This window comes from Diabrotica virgifera, chromosome 2 (genome assembly GCF_917563875.1).
Source record: "Diabrotica virgifera virgifera chromosome 2, PGI_DIABVI_V3a".
Classification (NCBI taxonomy): domain Eukaryota; kingdom Metazoa; phylum Arthropoda; class Insecta; order Coleoptera; family Chrysomelidae; genus Diabrotica; species Diabrotica virgifera.
Window position 1 is genome coordinate 45,774,288 of NC_065444.1, and position 17,581 is coordinate 45,791,868.

Consider the following 17,581-nt stretch of genomic DNA (forward strand, 5'->3'; position numbering starts at 1 on the left):
GAATTTCAAGAATTTCACCGCTTTATCTACCCCTAGTTATATACAGCTTTTAGGGTTTTCTGAATGTATTTATAACAAAAAAAAATGTCTGCAATATTTTTTAAAACAAACCCTATTTACGCATTTCATTTGTAAAAAGTTTAAATATATCATCCCTTAACACAGATTACTTTGCCACACAGGTACACCACTGTATAACCGATTAAATGGATCGGTCCATATTACGAGGTAGCTCGAAGAATCAAACACAGCTGAAGATAAAGTCAACAAGACTGGAATGTGTTGACAGAACAGCTTTATTATCATCCTCGAAGTATTATCTTACAAAACACTGTGTAATAACTTTTGTGTGTTTAGTTGTGCAAGTAATATTGCAAACGCACTGATGTAATTTGTTTAACAGATATAATTTATCTGAATATATTTGTTATCAATCAAATATTATTTAATATTAATTAATTTGCTATTACGTGAACTTTCGCATACATTTTAGCTTAGCAAGCTAAGCCTAAAGCTCTAATAACATATTGCAAATTAGAATTCAGTTAGTTTCATATGCCACTCAGAATGCAATACAAGAGCAATCAAGCGTAACTGGTAACCCACCTTACGTTTAATATAACTGGATTATTAGTATAGTATAGTTGATCCAAAAGATGACATAACCCAGACATCCAAAGTGAAAGTTATCCTTCAACACCAAATTGTTCTATATGGCCCACACAATGTCCAGAAAAAAGTCACACGATTTAGAGCGTCGGGTATGGAGGGGGAGAGGGGGGAGAAATCGGTAAATTCGTAGTTTTTTAAGTTTTTCGCCAATATTTCTAAAACTATGCGGTTTAGCATGAAGAACCCTCTATACAAAATTGTTCTACATTAAATTTGAAATAAAAAAGGCCCTATGCATAATCTTTCTAAAATGAATGGTTCCAAAGTTACGGAGGTAGTATAGTATAACTGGTCCAAAAAAAGGCCTAACCCAAACATCCAAAGTAAAAGTTTTCTTCCAACACCAAAATGTTCTATATGGTCCAAATATTGTTCAGTAAAAAGTTACACCATTTTGAGCGTCCGGTTTGGGAGGGAGATAGGAGAGAAGCCGATAAATTAGTAGTTTTTTTAAGTTTTTCGTCAATATTTCTAAAACTATGTTTTAGCGTAAGGAATGTTCTATAGAAAAATGTTTTAGATGAAATTAAAACAAAAAATGATTTATACATAATTGTTATAAAATCAACGGTTCCAGAGTTACGGAGGGTGGAAAGTCGAGGGTTTCGATAAAATCCACAAGGAAAAGAAAAGGTTTTCCTGTAGTTGGCTGTATACCATCAATCACAAAATTGGAAAGAAATCCTTTGTAAAAGGTATAAAAATTTTTTATTAAAAATCCCTTAAAAGGGCTACATCACAACAAAACGTTTTCGATTTTTATAAAAAATCATCATCAGTGTTCGATCTAAAAATAAGTATAACCGATTTAATGAATATAAAGTTATTATTTAAATTTTGACAAAGGTTAAAGCAAGTTGGTTATACCACATTGACATGTTATACATGTTATACCACATGACAAAGGTTAGAGCAAGTTGGTTTCATCACACCTCATTACAGTAAACAATTCTGATATCAAATCACAAATTATTCACTACCTTCTAATTTTACACATACTGCTTGTTTTCCAATACACCTTCATACATCCATCCAGTTTTAAACCTTTTCAATTCAACTCGATAACTTGGTATAAAAAAAAAATAGGAAAAAAAATCCCTATTTCATAAACATGTTTAGTCCTAGATGCTTATGTTACATAAAAGGACCTCATACTTTTGCCAGGTTATTAGTTCAATTGATATTCTTCTTCACTTCCAGTATCAACACTCAGGTACCTTAACCAATTAATTCACATATCATTATATCATATCAGTTTCCTCCTGTGACTCATACAACTTATCTTAATTTCAACACTACTTTAATATCAGACTTCCATTTACTACAGACTCTCTAATTTACTCTGCCATTGGTACAATTTAACCAAACACTCCTTTTAATTCATAGAAATCAAATTTTCCACAGCACAGTTGAACTTACTTCAATTAGAATAGGAACATGTATAGATGGCTGCATAGATTCTGGCTATTTCTCATTATAAAAATCATTTCTTACTTCACGTTCATCTTACATATTCAAGGTACTTACTTAAATGTAATTATAGCCATAACTTTGTTGATGTTTGTTATTACTATGTAAATTTTCATTAAATATTTTACTAACAATTAGTTGGCTGTCGTAATACAGGGTAAATTCCACGTCACGTTGTCTATCTGTCTTTTGACACCTTTCAGAAACATCAATCATTTTGCAATCAGTTGCCATTAAGTCATTGAAATGTGATCAACTCAATTTGGATCCCACGTGTTGGGAAACCTGTATACCTTACCTTAGGGCATTATCCTGTTTGTCATGTGACCATCACAGGCCTTTTTATCGAAGTATGCACTTTTAAGGCATCTATATTATATGTAAAGGGTTTTTACCCAGATATTTTTCTTTTGTGGCTCAGCTAGCATCCAGTTTTCGATACTTTTTATATTTTTTGGGCAATATTTATGATATAACTACACCAAAAACCCAGACATCCAAAGTGAAAGTTATTCTCCAACACCAAATTATTCTATATGGTCCACATAATGTTCAGGAAAAAGTCACACCATTTTGACCGTCGGATTTGGGGGGGGGGGGAGGGGGGGGAGAAATTGGTAAATATAAAAAGTATCGAAAACCTCCACGTTTCACCCTCCATAACTCTGGAACCGTTGATTTTATAACAATTATGTATAGAACCTTTTTTGTTTTAAATTTTATGTAGAACATTTTTCTATAGAACATTCCTTACGCTAAAGCATAGTTTTAGAAATATTGACGAAAAACGTAAAAAAGCTACTAATTTACCGACTTCTCTCTCATCTCCCCCCCCCCCCCCCCAAACCGGACGCTCAAAATAGTGTAACTTTTTACTGAACAATATGTGGACCATATAGAACAATTTGATGTTGAAGGAAAACTTTTACTTTGGATGTCTGTGTTAGGCCTTTTTTTGGACCAATTATACTATACTACCTCCGTAACTTTGGAACCGTTCATTTTAGAAGGGTTATGCATAGGGCCTTTTTTATTTCAAATTTAATGTAGAACAATTTTGTGTAGAAGGTTGTTCATGCTAAACCGCTTAGTTTTAGAAATATTGACGAAAAACTTAAAAAACTACGAATTTGCAGATTTCTCCCCCCTCTCCCCCCAAATCCGACGGTCAAAATGGTGTGACTTTTTTATGGACATTATGTGGACCATATAGAACAATTTGGTGTTGGAGGATAACTTTCACTTTGGATGTCTGGGTTTGGGTCTAACTATACCATACCATATGTTTCATCATTAGTTATTACAAATCAAAATATAATTCATATTTAATGTTTTAAGCTTCAAAATTATGTTAAATATATCCGTGTTTTCATGCACAAAAAACTGATGTGGAAACAACATGGAGAATACATTCTTGTTCTTGTTCCTGTTCTGTAAGAACAAGCTAAGAGTTTCACTGTAAAACGCAGAGCAATTAGATAAAGAAACATAATTGTTGGTGAATAATATTCAGCAAGCATGGTGAATACTATTATTATCCAAGTAAAGTAAGGAACATGATAATTGAGAAAAGAAAGCTGAGAATAATTTGACAGTAAAGAAGGGCTCCCAAAGATAAGACTAAACTAAATCGTACAAGTCAACAACTCAAATGGTTATCCTGCAACTCAAGAATTAATTGATTATTTATTACTGAATTAATTTCAATTAATTATTACTTACATGAATTAACAGATGATGGTACCACAGATTATTCCTTATGGAAAGCTACTACTAGACTGAAAAGACCCATTATTCACTATCCGCCGAATCAACTATAAAATGGAAATTATGCCAGAGGTAGTAAACATAAAGCAGTTATCCGCTCATATTAACTTTCAAGCGAAATTCGAAAATACATTCATGCCAAATGCATGTCAAAAAAATGAAGAACTATAGAAGAAACCTGTTCAATTTGAGGAAGAAATTCCAACAACTACACCAAAAGTAATGCTTGTAGAAATTAATTAAAGAGAATATTAACCCAAAGAAAGTTCCAGACTCCAGGCTATGATTTAATTACGGGTAAGCTGTTGAAACGTCAATCTTGATACCTAAATTCAGGTTTAGGATTAAGGTCTTAACAATAGACCAGATGCACCAGTATTATCGAAAAATTGTTAGAGAAAGAGAAAGTCTGGTTCCTGTCTTCCTCATACGCTGCATAATATTTGCATAAAAACTAGCATGATGGTTTAATATATAAATTAAAATGTTTTCACCCAAACAGTACTCACAGCTTTTACAGTAGTGGTCTTTCTTAATGTTATATAGGCTTTCGATAAAATCTGGCATGAAGGTTTTGCCCAAACAGTACTGACATCTTTTATAGTTGTTCATAAATGATTGGCATTTTACAATTTTACAGGAAGAATGTTTTTTAGACTTAAAAGAAATTAGAGCAAGTGTTTCACAAGGCAGTGTGTTGGGTCTGGTTCTATACCCACTACACACGTTTGATATCCCTATCTTGGAAGACAACACAGTTGTTAATACAGTTTGCTGATGATACGGTTATCCAAGCAGTAGAGATGGATACTGCAGAAGCGACCAACAAGGGCCAAATAGCAGATTCATAAATTGACATAATATGGTAAATTTAAATTGCTCATTGGTCATTTATGGCCAGATTGTAATTATAATAATCATCGTCGTACTAATGATATTGGAAAATATATTCTTGTTAGATACAATAAAGGCATCTTTGATTGTGCTTTTTTGCTAACAGAAGATGCTCAGTTCTAGTAGAAACTTACAATAAGTTTTCAGTAGAGCAGACTTTCAGTTCTACAAAATATAGAAAACAATATGCTCCCCAAATCATTTAGTAATCCTATTAAAAACCTATTTTACTTAGGTAGTAGTAAAAAATTATAACTAAACTATTTTCCTTGTATGTACTATATTTTTAATAATCCGTATATTTGTATATTGATATATAGATTAAAAATTTTTACAAAAAAAAATTTAAAACAAATTTTTAAAAAACCTGGTCTTTGGAGACATTAAATTTGCAGTTGATCCACTTGTACTATTAATAACGGCTTGCATCTGCGTTGTCAAATCCTTAATTCTCTCATCCTTAATAGCTATTAACTTTTCTAAATGTTCTACTTTACCCGTCAAAAGGTTTACTGCTTCTTCCTTTTGTGCTAACTCTTTTTCCATGTTTTCGAATAGTTCAGCAGGTACTAGTTTCTTGTCTACCATCTCAGATCCGTTATTTACTTTAATGGGAACGATATCTTCTGCAGAAGAGAGATTGTTACAATTTTCTATATAATACACTTTATTACCTTGGTCTTTTTCATCACCACGAGCTGACTTAGATTCTACTTTAGTTTTGATCATGTTAAGTAACTTAGCTATGGCCTCTGGTTTCCCAAGTGCTAGATCTTCTTGTTTTTTCTTGTTTAAGTTTATACCTAGTTTATTAAGTACCTTCTTATTGATGGTGTTCCAGTTGATCATTTTGTTGGAGAAAGCATTTCCTGGGCTGTAGTTGTGCAGCTCGACTAATCTAGGATAGTGCTGTTTTAGTATTTCCGCTAAAGGTACAGCGTCTGAAAAATCTCTGTTAAGATTTCGTTTTGGCCTACTAATAGTATGGTTGTCGACCCATTTGTATAACTCTTCGTAATCAATGTCCATAATTACACAATAATAACAAATTTGGTTTGGTTTCGGTCAAAATACAAAATTCGGAAAAATGATTGTAAAATGTCATATGACGACAGTTTGAAAATATAAATTAGACAAGTACCAAAAGGCTAAAGTATATTATGCAATACAACTTAATGTTGTGACGTAAAGTTATCATTTTTTAGGATAAAATGAGTGGCACACACAATATTTCAGCTACAAAAGAGCGGATAATATCAATATTACGACCAGTAAGGATCTGTGAAAAAACGTCTATTTTTGGATATGAAAGGTGGCATTCGGATTTTTGCAGATAAAGTTAGGTGACACCTTTAGTAATAATAATTGACTTTTGCTCCTTCTCAAATATGCCCTGAACATTAATAAAAAATTTAAAATATTTAAAAATTTCGAAAAACGTCGATTTTTTTTCTGCTTTCTTTGCTTATAACTTTAAAACGATTCGTTTTGGAACAAAGTCGTAGAGAAATAAAATAAAGATAATTGAATTTTGTTTGATATACGACTGGTCAAAGATGTCTTAACGTATTACCTTTTCTGCAATATAGCAATAAATACAAAATAAGGGGGCAAAATACGCCTGTTGTTATTCAATGTTTTTAACCACTTTGGTGGCACTTAGAACCTTAGTAATTCGCTTAGGAAATTTTTTGTAACATACTTAAACCGTGTACCAAATTTCATTAAAATCGACCTAATAGATTTTGCATAATAAATTTGCAATCTAAATGTTTTTAAAAAAGTTCAAATTTTTTAAAATCTTTCTGAACAAAAAGTAGACAATTTAGAAGTTTTCTAATTTTTTACATTAAAGAGGTGCTCTACCTATCTAATACACTTTAGAGAATTAAAATCGGATTATTTAAGGGGCCTCAGTAATGTTTTAAACTTATAAACAATTTTTTGGCTTATAAACAAATAGCTTTGTTTAATAATAAAAAAATTAATTTTTAGCAATGCAAATAATTAAAACCGATATAATTTGACTTAAACTTTTAAATGCTGTCAGCAGAATTGCTATTTTATTTTTTAATCAAAAGTTATTCGCGTTCAAAAATTGCAATTTTTCGAATTTTTGAAAGTTTCACTGCGTTTATCTCGAAATCTATGCATCCTACGAAAAAACTTTTAAAAACATTTTTTGCTTAGAATTACCCAAGAAATACAAAAATATGTTTTATTTTGCGAAAAATCGATGCTATGTAATTCCTCAAGTTCATTGTTTATAACAATCTTATCGACATCCGGATCAAATGTTACCCAAAAAAATCGTGTTCTACGGGTCAAAAAATACATAAAAATCTTGGGTAAGTCCATCTAAATAAAGGAGCCCGTAGCACCCCCTCCTGGCCACAGGACTAATTTGTTTCTAAGCCAAAAAATTGTTTATTACTTTAAAACATTGCTGAGGCTGCTTAAACAATCCGATTTCAATTCTGTAAAGTGTATTAGATAGGTGGAGGTGCTTCTTTATATGTAAAAAAATTGACAAATCTTATGTTCTAGTTTTTGTTGTGCAAGATTTTAAAAAATTTTAATTTTTTAAAAAAAGTTTAGATTACAAAATTATTATTCAAAATCTAGTAAGTCAATTTTAATGAAATTTGGTGTACGGTTTTAGCACATTACAAAAATTTTCTAAGCGAATTAGGAAGGTTCCAAGTGTAACTTAAGTGATGGAAAATCATTGAATTAAGACAGGCTTGTTTTGCCCCCTTATTTTATATTTATTGCTATTTTGCAGCAAGGGTGACAATCGCATCTGACAAAAAATTTAATTATCTTTGTTTTATTCCTATACGACTTTGTTCCAAAATGAATCGTTTTAAAGTTATAAGCAAAAAATTAGAAAATAAACGAAATTTTTTGAAATTTTTAAATATTTTATTTTTTTTTTATTAATGTTCCGGGCATATTTGAGAAGGAGCATAAATCAATTATTATTAACGAAGTTATCACCTAACTTTATCCGCAAAAATCTGAATGCCACCTCTCACATCCACCTAAAAACAGATCCTTACTGGTCTAGTAGCGCAAAAATATGTTTTAATTTTGATGAAAAATAAAATTTTACTAAAAATGAATAACCATTTTCAATTTCGTTGCAAAACGAAAATACAGCCGAGCCATATTCCAGTCCAATCAGAGAGTCCTGCAAGCACCTCTACCGGTTTCGAAACTTATTAGTCTCTCATCAGGAGGCACATATGCTGCTCTCCCTGATCCAACCAAAACAAACCCCAGCGTGCAGTCCCGAATTGCAACGAACGAAATGGCATAGATGCCCTAGCGGCAACTGCTAGCAAAAGACTAAGTTTTCACTCTAATGGCATATAGCATATCCCACCAGAATGAAAACAATGGGAACCTTCTCTGGTTACACCTCCAAAATTTTACTAGTTTGATTTCGAAAAATTTTCCGAATTTTTTCGAAAAGTAAAACGAGACCAAATGAGTAGGTACCTTTGTGTAAGCTTGCAGTTTGTGGCTCTTTGCGTATAAAAAAACATGGTAATCGGGCCCACTTCTTCTTCTTAGTGAATTACTTCGCCAAAAATATAAAGTTCAAGCTGCCTAGAACATAATTCTTTAAAATATATTGCCTATATTGTTTGATGAATACCTTGTAAAGTTAAAAAATGAAAAACTTAAATGAATCAAATATTGTGTTGAAACTTTGTAAAGGGCCTAGCCGGGTAAGGTGATGAAAACTGCCCCCAACTAGATTCGAATTCCATATAGGTCACCGTTTAGCATATATAGTGAAACTAACTTTCTGAAATTTTTAGCCCCCTAGGTGGACATGTGACCCACCTAGAGCCTAATTAGGGTTTTTATGTTTTTATTTTTATCTCAGAACTAGCGAAAAACTTTAAACAAAAAAGTTGTAAGCTTTAAAAAGTTCTGTCCGAATTTTTTTTTAATTTTTGGCGGGAAATTTAAATTTTAGAACGATTTTAAGATTTTAAATGAGTATAAACAAATAACTAAGACATTCGTTTCCACGGAAAAAATATATAACGTGTATTTTTGCATATTATTTCACCATGAATTTTTTTTCAAATTTTTAAAATTGGTGAAACGCACATTTAAAATAAAAATCCGCATTTTTTCGGTTTTTTTTTTTCGTTTTTGATACAATTTTATACATATTTTTCAAAAAAGGTAACACCGTCACTAGAATAGGTAAAAAACTGAAAAATAATTGGGGTTTGCTTAATAAAATTTTTTTTGTAGTGCCATCCATTTTCAAGATACAGGGCGTTGAAGAAAACAAAATTTTACACTTTTTTATGATTTTGCCGAAACTACTGGCAACACTGTAATAAAATTTGGCGAGTTTTAAGAGGTAGTTGTTGTGCATTTTTTGACCTACAATTAAGCATTTTCTATTTATCATTGGAGCGCATACGGATAATGGTCTGAACTTTTTAAAGAAAAAAGATAGTACGCCACTGACATGTTTCAAAATAACAATCGTTTTTGAATTCCTCGTTCAATTTGTAATAAAAAAACTATCTTTCAATTTTTTCATACGACGCGCCATTTTTATTCAAAAAATAAAACATCTTACCCCTTACAAAGTATTCGAACTTCTACTTAGTAGTTTCTACATCTACATAAACTCGTACATCCATTATATTAATAGGGAGTTTTTGTGCACACAAATACGTAAACGTAACCCATCTTTTTGACATATACGCTTGCGCATTAATGGTTGAACTCCCGTATCTCGATGCGTATTACCTAAAGTAGCGCTCTGATACGTACGTGAGAACGCATCCCTATCGAGACGAAAGTCACCGAATGCACACGAGGATCTTGCCCGATTGGCGATTACCTACCAATGGCTACCAAATGAACATTTCATCAGCGTACTACCCGTTTATAAATATTTAAGGTTATATTGGTTATTGGTTTAGTCTAATTGAGTAAAATTATTCTGTGTTTGTAATTGGAAATTGGAACTTCATAATAGATTTAAAATTTTATTGTTTTCAAGTTGTCTATTAATAAAGCAAAACAAACAAATCTTGTATTAATTTAAGAAATACTGTGACCACCACAATTAATAACTTGATAAATAAATGACCTAATTTCTGTAAAATTTTCAAATAAATATGAACAAACTATTTACATTATACTGGAATTCTGATGTAGGTACAATAATTTACAACTAAAAAGTAGGTATAAACAAAAATTAAAAAATTTTAACCTAAGGAAAAATAATATTTTTATATTTAAATAGAAGCAATAAAAACCATACAATTTCATCATTCATTTATCTTTTTTTACATTTGTATATTAATTGTATATTGTGTGAACATTGTTTTATTTTTTTAATGTCAACGGAATTTAAAAATTACTTTACGATTTGCTTTACGTTACGTTAAGGCAGTCACAAAAACTACCTATTTTAACGTTCATCCTCTACGACACGTTAGTGGCTTTACGTATACGGAGATGCGTACGTTACGTAGCAACAAAAACTCCCTAATAACTAATTCGAATACTTTGGAAGCGTTAAGATATTTTATTTTTTTGCAGCAAAACGGCGAGTCGTATGAAGAAATGAAAAGATAGTTTTTTTATTGCAAATTGAACGAGGATTTAAAAAAGGATTGTTAATTTGAAATATGTCAATGGCATACTATCTTTTTTTCTTTGAAAAGTTCAGACCATTACCCCTATGCCCGCCAATGATGAATATCAAATCCTTAATTGTATGTCAAAACATGCACAATAACTACCTTTTAAAACCAGCCAAATTTTATTACAATGTTGCCAGTAGTTTCGGCAAAATCGTAAAAAATGTGTAAAATTTTGTTTTCTTCAACGCCCTGTATCTTGAAAATGGATGGCGTTACAAAAAATGTTTACTAAGCAAACCCCAATTATTTTTCAGTTCTTTACCTATTCTAGTGATAGTGTTACCTATTTTGAAAAATATGTATAAAATTGTATCAAAAAAAAACGAAAAAAAAAAACGAAAAAATGCGGTTTTTTATTTTCAAAGGTGCGTTTCACCAATTTTAAAATGAAAAAATTCAGGGTGAAACATTCTACAAAAATACACGTTATGTATTTTTTTCGTGAAAACGAATGTCTTAGTTATTTTTTTAAACTCATTTAAAATTTTAAAATCGTTCTAAAATTTAAATTTCCCGCCAAAAATAAAAAAAAATTTCTGACAGAATTTTTTAAAGCTTACAACTTTCTTATATAAAGTTTTTCGTTAGTTTTCGATGTGGCTGAGATAAAAAATAAAAACATAAAAACCCTAATTAGGCTCTAGGTGGGTCACATGACCACTTTATTATTATTATTATTATTAAAGAAGGAAAAGGAGCCGAGGTCTAGGACCTATATAGCTCCATTTTACTAAAAAGAACTATGCAAAAAGAAACCTAAACTTAAGACTACATACGACTTATAAATTAATTTAATTTAAGAAAAGAAAAATTATTGTTCCCGTGGTACAGAACTAAAAGAGTCATATTTATTTTTGAAGCAATTTACAGATACAGCCCCGACGACGTCGTGTGGAAGTGAGTTCCAGGTATAAAATATTCTATTGGATATAGAGTTCTCACGACATTTACTGTGAAACTGTTGTCTGGCTAATTTGTATGGATGACCCCGCAATCTAAGGTCGTTACTCAAAGGGAAGAGATGTGATAGATCTATCCCAAACCTTCCCTGTAACGCTCTATAAGCAATTATTAAATCCCCACGAAGTCGTCGGTCCATAAATGTAGGATAATTTAAGTAGGTTAACCGTTCTTCGTAGGAAGGACGACGACGGCCATAAGGAATTTTTGTTGCCCATCTTTGCACAGATTCAAGTCGATCAGAATCCCTTTGCCAGTCGACATTACACACGGGTCCGGCAAACTCTAAAATAGGTCTTACATATACACTAAAGAGAGCAACAAAATTTTTTGGCGATATCTTAGAGAAAGTCTTAGATAATAAGTAAACTGATGTTCTAGCTTTATTGCATACCGACTGGATATGTTCAGACCAAGATAATGTTTCCGTCACAAGTACACCCAAGTCTTTTTGCTGCGAAACAGTTTTTAGAGAAACATTTGAAAGTACATACCGATTCCTTGGATTGTTTTTACCTAAATGTAGAACTGCACACTTGGATGTGTTTAATTGCAAGCACCAATCGTCTACCCACTTAGCAACCTCTTGAAGGTCGGTCTGTAATTGATTGTAACCAGAACTTAGGGGGCTAAAAATTACAGAATATGAGTTTCACTATACATATATGTTAAGCGGTGACCTATATGGAATTCGAATCGAGTTGGGGGCAGTTTTCATCATCTTACCCGGCTAGGCCCTTTGGTATAACAAAAGGTCCTTTATGTACAGAACTACATAGCAATATTTTGAGGCTTCATCAGTATTGATCTTTTAACATCATATAGAATAGTTTCAAGCTAAAACAGAACGTAATACTATCTTCTTCTTTATGTGTCTCATTCTTTAAGGATACTGGCGATCATCATAGCCCATTTTATTCTGTCTGCAGCGTTTCTGAAGGGTTCTATTGTTGTTTTTCTACTGCTTTAAAATTTTCGGCTAGGACGTGCGTCGTCTCCCTGGTTCTCTTTTTTCTTTCACTTTCCCTTGTAGAATTAATCACATCAACTCATATTTCTCATTTCTTAGCAGTGGCGGTTTCTCCATAAGTGCACATGTGCACGTGAACCCCCAAAATTATGTTCACACAAACGTTCATATGTAAAATTTATCACTCTATAAATACCATTTTAATCTAACTATACAGTAATTTAAATCACAAACCACAGATCCAAGGTGTTTATAAGTAATAGGTAATATTTAATTATTTTGATTCTATTTCGACGAGGAAATTTCACGCAAGCGAGGCCTTAGACAGAACCTCTTGTTATCCGCTCTTACGGTGGCTCCTATCCCAATGACTTATCATAGGCCAAAATACAACTCACCACATACCCCGCTTCCCGCTCTAGCCCACAAGTTCAGATGGCCACAAGTGCACAAGTTGACTGTGAAGAGTGTGATCTTATGGTGTTTTATGATGCTTTTGTGAAGTTCGAATTTCGGAACAATATTAAGAATAAAGGGATTTGTGGATGTGAATGTTAGCGTGAAATATTTAACAGCAATTAAATTTTTTTCATTATATTTAGAATAAAAATTAAAAATATCTAAACCAAACTTCTTAATTACGAATGTACCAAAGTGCAAAAGTCGGGATTATAAATGATCATTTAACATGGAGATTTGTGAAAAAATTTACCGATTGTGTAGGTGCTACTATCAATACTTTTACCGCTTTACGTGGTTCCTATATATTTGGAGGGGAGGAATCATAAAGAACAAAACAGAAGATCAGATTTTAACTATCCGGGAAGTCCACTTAAGTAAATTTTGATTGAAAATAATTTACAAGATAATTTTTCTGAAATAATTTGAATTCTTCAATTACTTGTTTTGATGCCAGTGACAACTGCAGAAACAGAACGATGTTTCTCTGCATTGAAACGTATCAAAACCAAAACTTTAATGAAAATGGCTATGGGCTAGGATTGACTAACAGCACTCGCAATGTATTCAATAAAAAAAAATGATTTAAGAAATTTCAAATTTTACTGAATTGGTTATTGAAGAATTTATCTAAAAAAATAATAGGCGACTTGACTTTTGTTACAAAACTTGCTTGTAACATTTAAACACTAAATTATAATTTTAAATCAATAATAGTTATTTATATATAAGTGTTAAAAGTACACGTTTAAAGCTGGCTACACATTATGCGTGATTCGCGATTCGTAATGCGCGATTCGTGGGCAGTGCACGCATAGTGTGTAGCGGCTAGTTCGTTGAGTGATTCGCGATTCGTGATGCGCGATGCGCGATTCGCGGTCAGTGCACGTTAAGCTGGCTACAGACTATGCACGATTCGCGATTCGTGATGCGCGATGCGTGATTCGTGGTAGTGCGTAGTACTTCGATATCAGCTCGCTACACACTATGCACGATTCGCGATTCGTAATGCGCGATGTCTGGCCTGATTCATCGCAGTATCAAATTAGTTCACTGAGTGTAAGCACCAGCATCAGATATAATTATTTTTAAATTGTATGTATTTATACAGCGAATATCTATTTCAAGATCCTAAAATAATGGGAACCCAAATTGACATTAATTATAAAAATTATTATTGTTTGTTCCTTAAAAATTAATATTGATCGTTTTTCGTGGATGATTTTCTAAGTTCAATTATTTATATTTAATTTGTTTAATAATTATTAAAATACTAAATACTGCACAATTGAATTACACCACATTTTCATTGTACACCAGGGCATTTAGCACTAAAAACACACGAATAAATAAATTTTTAAATACAGCACACAGAGACTTGCAGTTTTTTGCATTATGTTCAGGATGACGTCAGGAAAAAAGTCTGCTATTCAAAAATGGGTGGAAATGCATAATTGCACTGTAAAGTGCTGCATCCAAAATTGCATAAATATAAAAATAATGTCAAAATCAGTATACTAAGGAACAAAATTTATTATTTGGGGGGGTTTTGGGAGTCACTGAATACGATTACGCCATCAGAACTGATCCCAGGTCACGGCGAGAGACGTCATCTTCTGGAGTTTCGATGGTTTTCGGCATTAAATAGATGCAAACGGATTACTCGGGAGTTTTAGGGGTCGCTAAATACGAATATGATATCCGAATTGACCTACGGAGTACCTGGTGCCCAGGGTCGCTACTAAGGCACGTCATCTTCTGGAGTTTCGAGGGATTTCGGCACTAAATTGATGTAACTGGACTACTCGGGGAGTTTTTGAGGTGGTTAAACATGAAGATGCCATCAGGCTAGACCTTAGGATCACCTGGTGCCCAAGGCTACTGTAAGGGACGTCATCTTCTGGAGTTTCGTGGGCTTTCGGTATCAAATTGATGCAAACAAATTACTTACGGGTTTTTGAGGTCGCTAAACACGAATATGCCATCAACACCGACTCCCTGTGCACCTGGAGCTCAAGCTCACTGCAAGGGGCGTCCTCTTCTGGAGTTTGAGAGATTTCGGCATTCAATTTATAAAAATGGATTACTCGGGGGGCTTTTTGAGTCGTTAAGCACGAATATGCCATCAGAACAGACCTCTCGACCATCTGGTGGCCAAGGTCATTGCAAGGGACGTCATCTTCTGGAGTTTCGAGGGCTCTCGGTATTAAATTGATGCAAACGGTTTACTTACGTGTTTTTGGGGTTGCGTAACACGAATATTATATCAGAATTGAACTCAGGAGTATCTGGTTGCGAGGATCGCTACTAGGGCACGTCATCTTCTGGAGTTTCGAGGGTTTTCGGGGTAAAATGGATGCAAATGGATTACTCGGGGAGTTTTTGAGGTCGCTAAACACGAATATGCCATTAGAACAAACCCACGGAACACCTGGTGCCCGGGTCACTACAAGGGACGTCATCTTCTGGAGTTTCGAGAAATTTCGGCATTACATTGATGCAAATGGATTACTAAGGGCTTATTGAGGTCGCTAAATACGAATATGAACCTGGTGCCCAAGGTTATTGCTAGGGACGTCATCTTCGGGAGCTTCGAGAGTATTCGGTACTAAATTAATGTAAACGGATTACTCATAGGTTTTTGGGGTTGCTGAACGCAAATACGCCATCAGATCTCACCCTCGGAGCACCTGGTGCCTAATGTAGGTCATCTTCTGTAGTTCCGAGGGTTTTAGGCATTCAGTTGATGCAAACGGATTATTTACTAATCGGATTTTGGCGTTGTTGAACACGATTGCGTCATCAGAACAGACATCAGAGCACCTGATACATAGGACACGTCATCTTCTGTAGTTTCGATAGTTTTCGGTACTAAACTAGTGCAAACGGATTACTCTTGATATTTTTGGGGTTGCTGAATATTAAGATGCCATCAGACCCAACCCACGCAGCATCTGGTGCTTAAGTCAGGTCATCTTCTGGAGTTGTGAGTGTTTTCGGTACTAAATTGATGAAAACGGATTACTCGTGGCATGGGTCTCTCAGGTACCTGAACAATAAAACGCTATCAGAACAGACACCGAAGCACCTGGTGCCTAAAGCACCTTATCTTTTGGAATTTCGAGAGTTTTCGGTACTAAATTGATAAAAAATGGATTACTTTTTATTTTGGGGTTGTTGAATACGAATATGGCTTACAAGAGGAATTCTGGAGTATCTAGTGATTACGGTAACCACTAATAATGTCAGCGCATAATAAAACTCATGTAAAACAGTTAAATAGATCAACATAGTAGAGTTCGTATTCCGTAAACCCAAAAACCCATGAGCAATTCGTTTACATCAAATTTACCTGGGCACCAGGTACTCCGGAATTCAGGAATTCAATTCTGATTGCATATTCGTGTTTAGCGACCCCATAAACCCGTAAGTAATCCGTTTGCATCAATTTAATACCGAAAGCCCCCCAAAGTCCAGAAGATGACGCCCCTTGCAGTAACCTTGGGCACCAGGTGATCCAGAGATCTGTTCTGATGGCATATTCGTGTTTAGCCACCTCAAAAACCCCCCGAATTGTCCAGTTACATCAATTTAATAATAATAATAATAAATTGCCTTTATTTAGTCTGTAAAAATTTACAAACATGAGATACATGAGGCGAAGTCTAGCTAGAGCTACTCCACTTAACCTCAAGTTTACAATGTTAGTTTGAAATAATTAGAATGTAAAGTAATTTATAATTCGTCATAAAAATAATAATACAATACTGAAATGATAGAAATAGTCATGTGGCTACTAGAAAAAATAATATAAAGAAAATAATTTGTGATGTTATGTGATAAATGATAAGAATGATAAATAAAAACAAAAATAATGGTAACAATAATGACAACAATATACTATATAATAATAATAACGTTACTGCGATTGTAGTAAAAATTTCTTACAATGCTGCTTCATGAATTCAAGAGATTTACCTCTTAAATTTATTATTAAACTATTAAACACCAAAACAGCATTGTAAGTAAACGATCTCTGGAAAATAGCTAGTCTATATCTTGGCAGCATAAGACTATGAGGATATCTCAGATCCAGATTGTGGGCCTCTCCACGAAATACTAATTTGTTCCTTAAATAGATAGGATTTGACGACGAAATAATTCGATATATCAAAGAGGCGAGGTGATATTTGTATAAATTATCTATGGTTAACCATTGACGTTCTTTTATTTTACATGATACACGATCGTATTTTCTTATGCCAAAGACAAATCTGCAACAATTATTTTGAATCTTTTGCAACCTTAATTTCGTAACTTGATCTAAGCAAGGATAAAATACCAAGAGCCCATAATTAAGAATTGACATTACCATAGTTTCACAAAGTAACTTACGCAATTTAAAGTTTAAAATACCTTTACTTCTATACAGTTGACGCATAACTAAATAGCACTTTTTTACTAAAAGGGTGACATGCTCTTGAAATCGTAGCGTACAGTCATATATGACTCCTAAGTTCCTGCAACTATTAACATGTTTTAGAGGTTCATTTTTTATAATTAGTTTTAAGTTATCCTGAACAGTGGCTTTATAATTTTTTGAACAATATAACAAAGAGTTACATTTTTTTGCATTTAGTTTAAGATTATGTCTAGTGGAATAAGTACAAATAGATTCCAAATCCTGATTTATTTT

The 17,581-nt window shown here is 33.2% G+C and overlaps 2 protein-coding genes across 3 annotated transcripts in view; both read right to left on the bottom strand.

Moving 5' to 3' along the window:
* LOC114339488 (homeobox protein Hox-A1-like) overlaps positions 1-17,581 on the bottom strand; it is a 207,051-nt gene that overhangs the window by 102,077 nt on the left and 87,393 nt on the right. The window lies entirely within an intron of this gene.
* Positions 5,067-5,918, bottom strand: LOC114339506 (sperm flagellar protein 1-like). Its single transcript, XM_028290171.2, has one exon. The coding sequence runs from the start codon at positions 5,830-5,832 to the stop codon at positions 5,149-5,151; it is 684 nt and encodes a 227-aa protein (XP_028145972.2). The 5' UTR covers positions 5,833-5,918; the 3' UTR covers positions 5,067-5,148.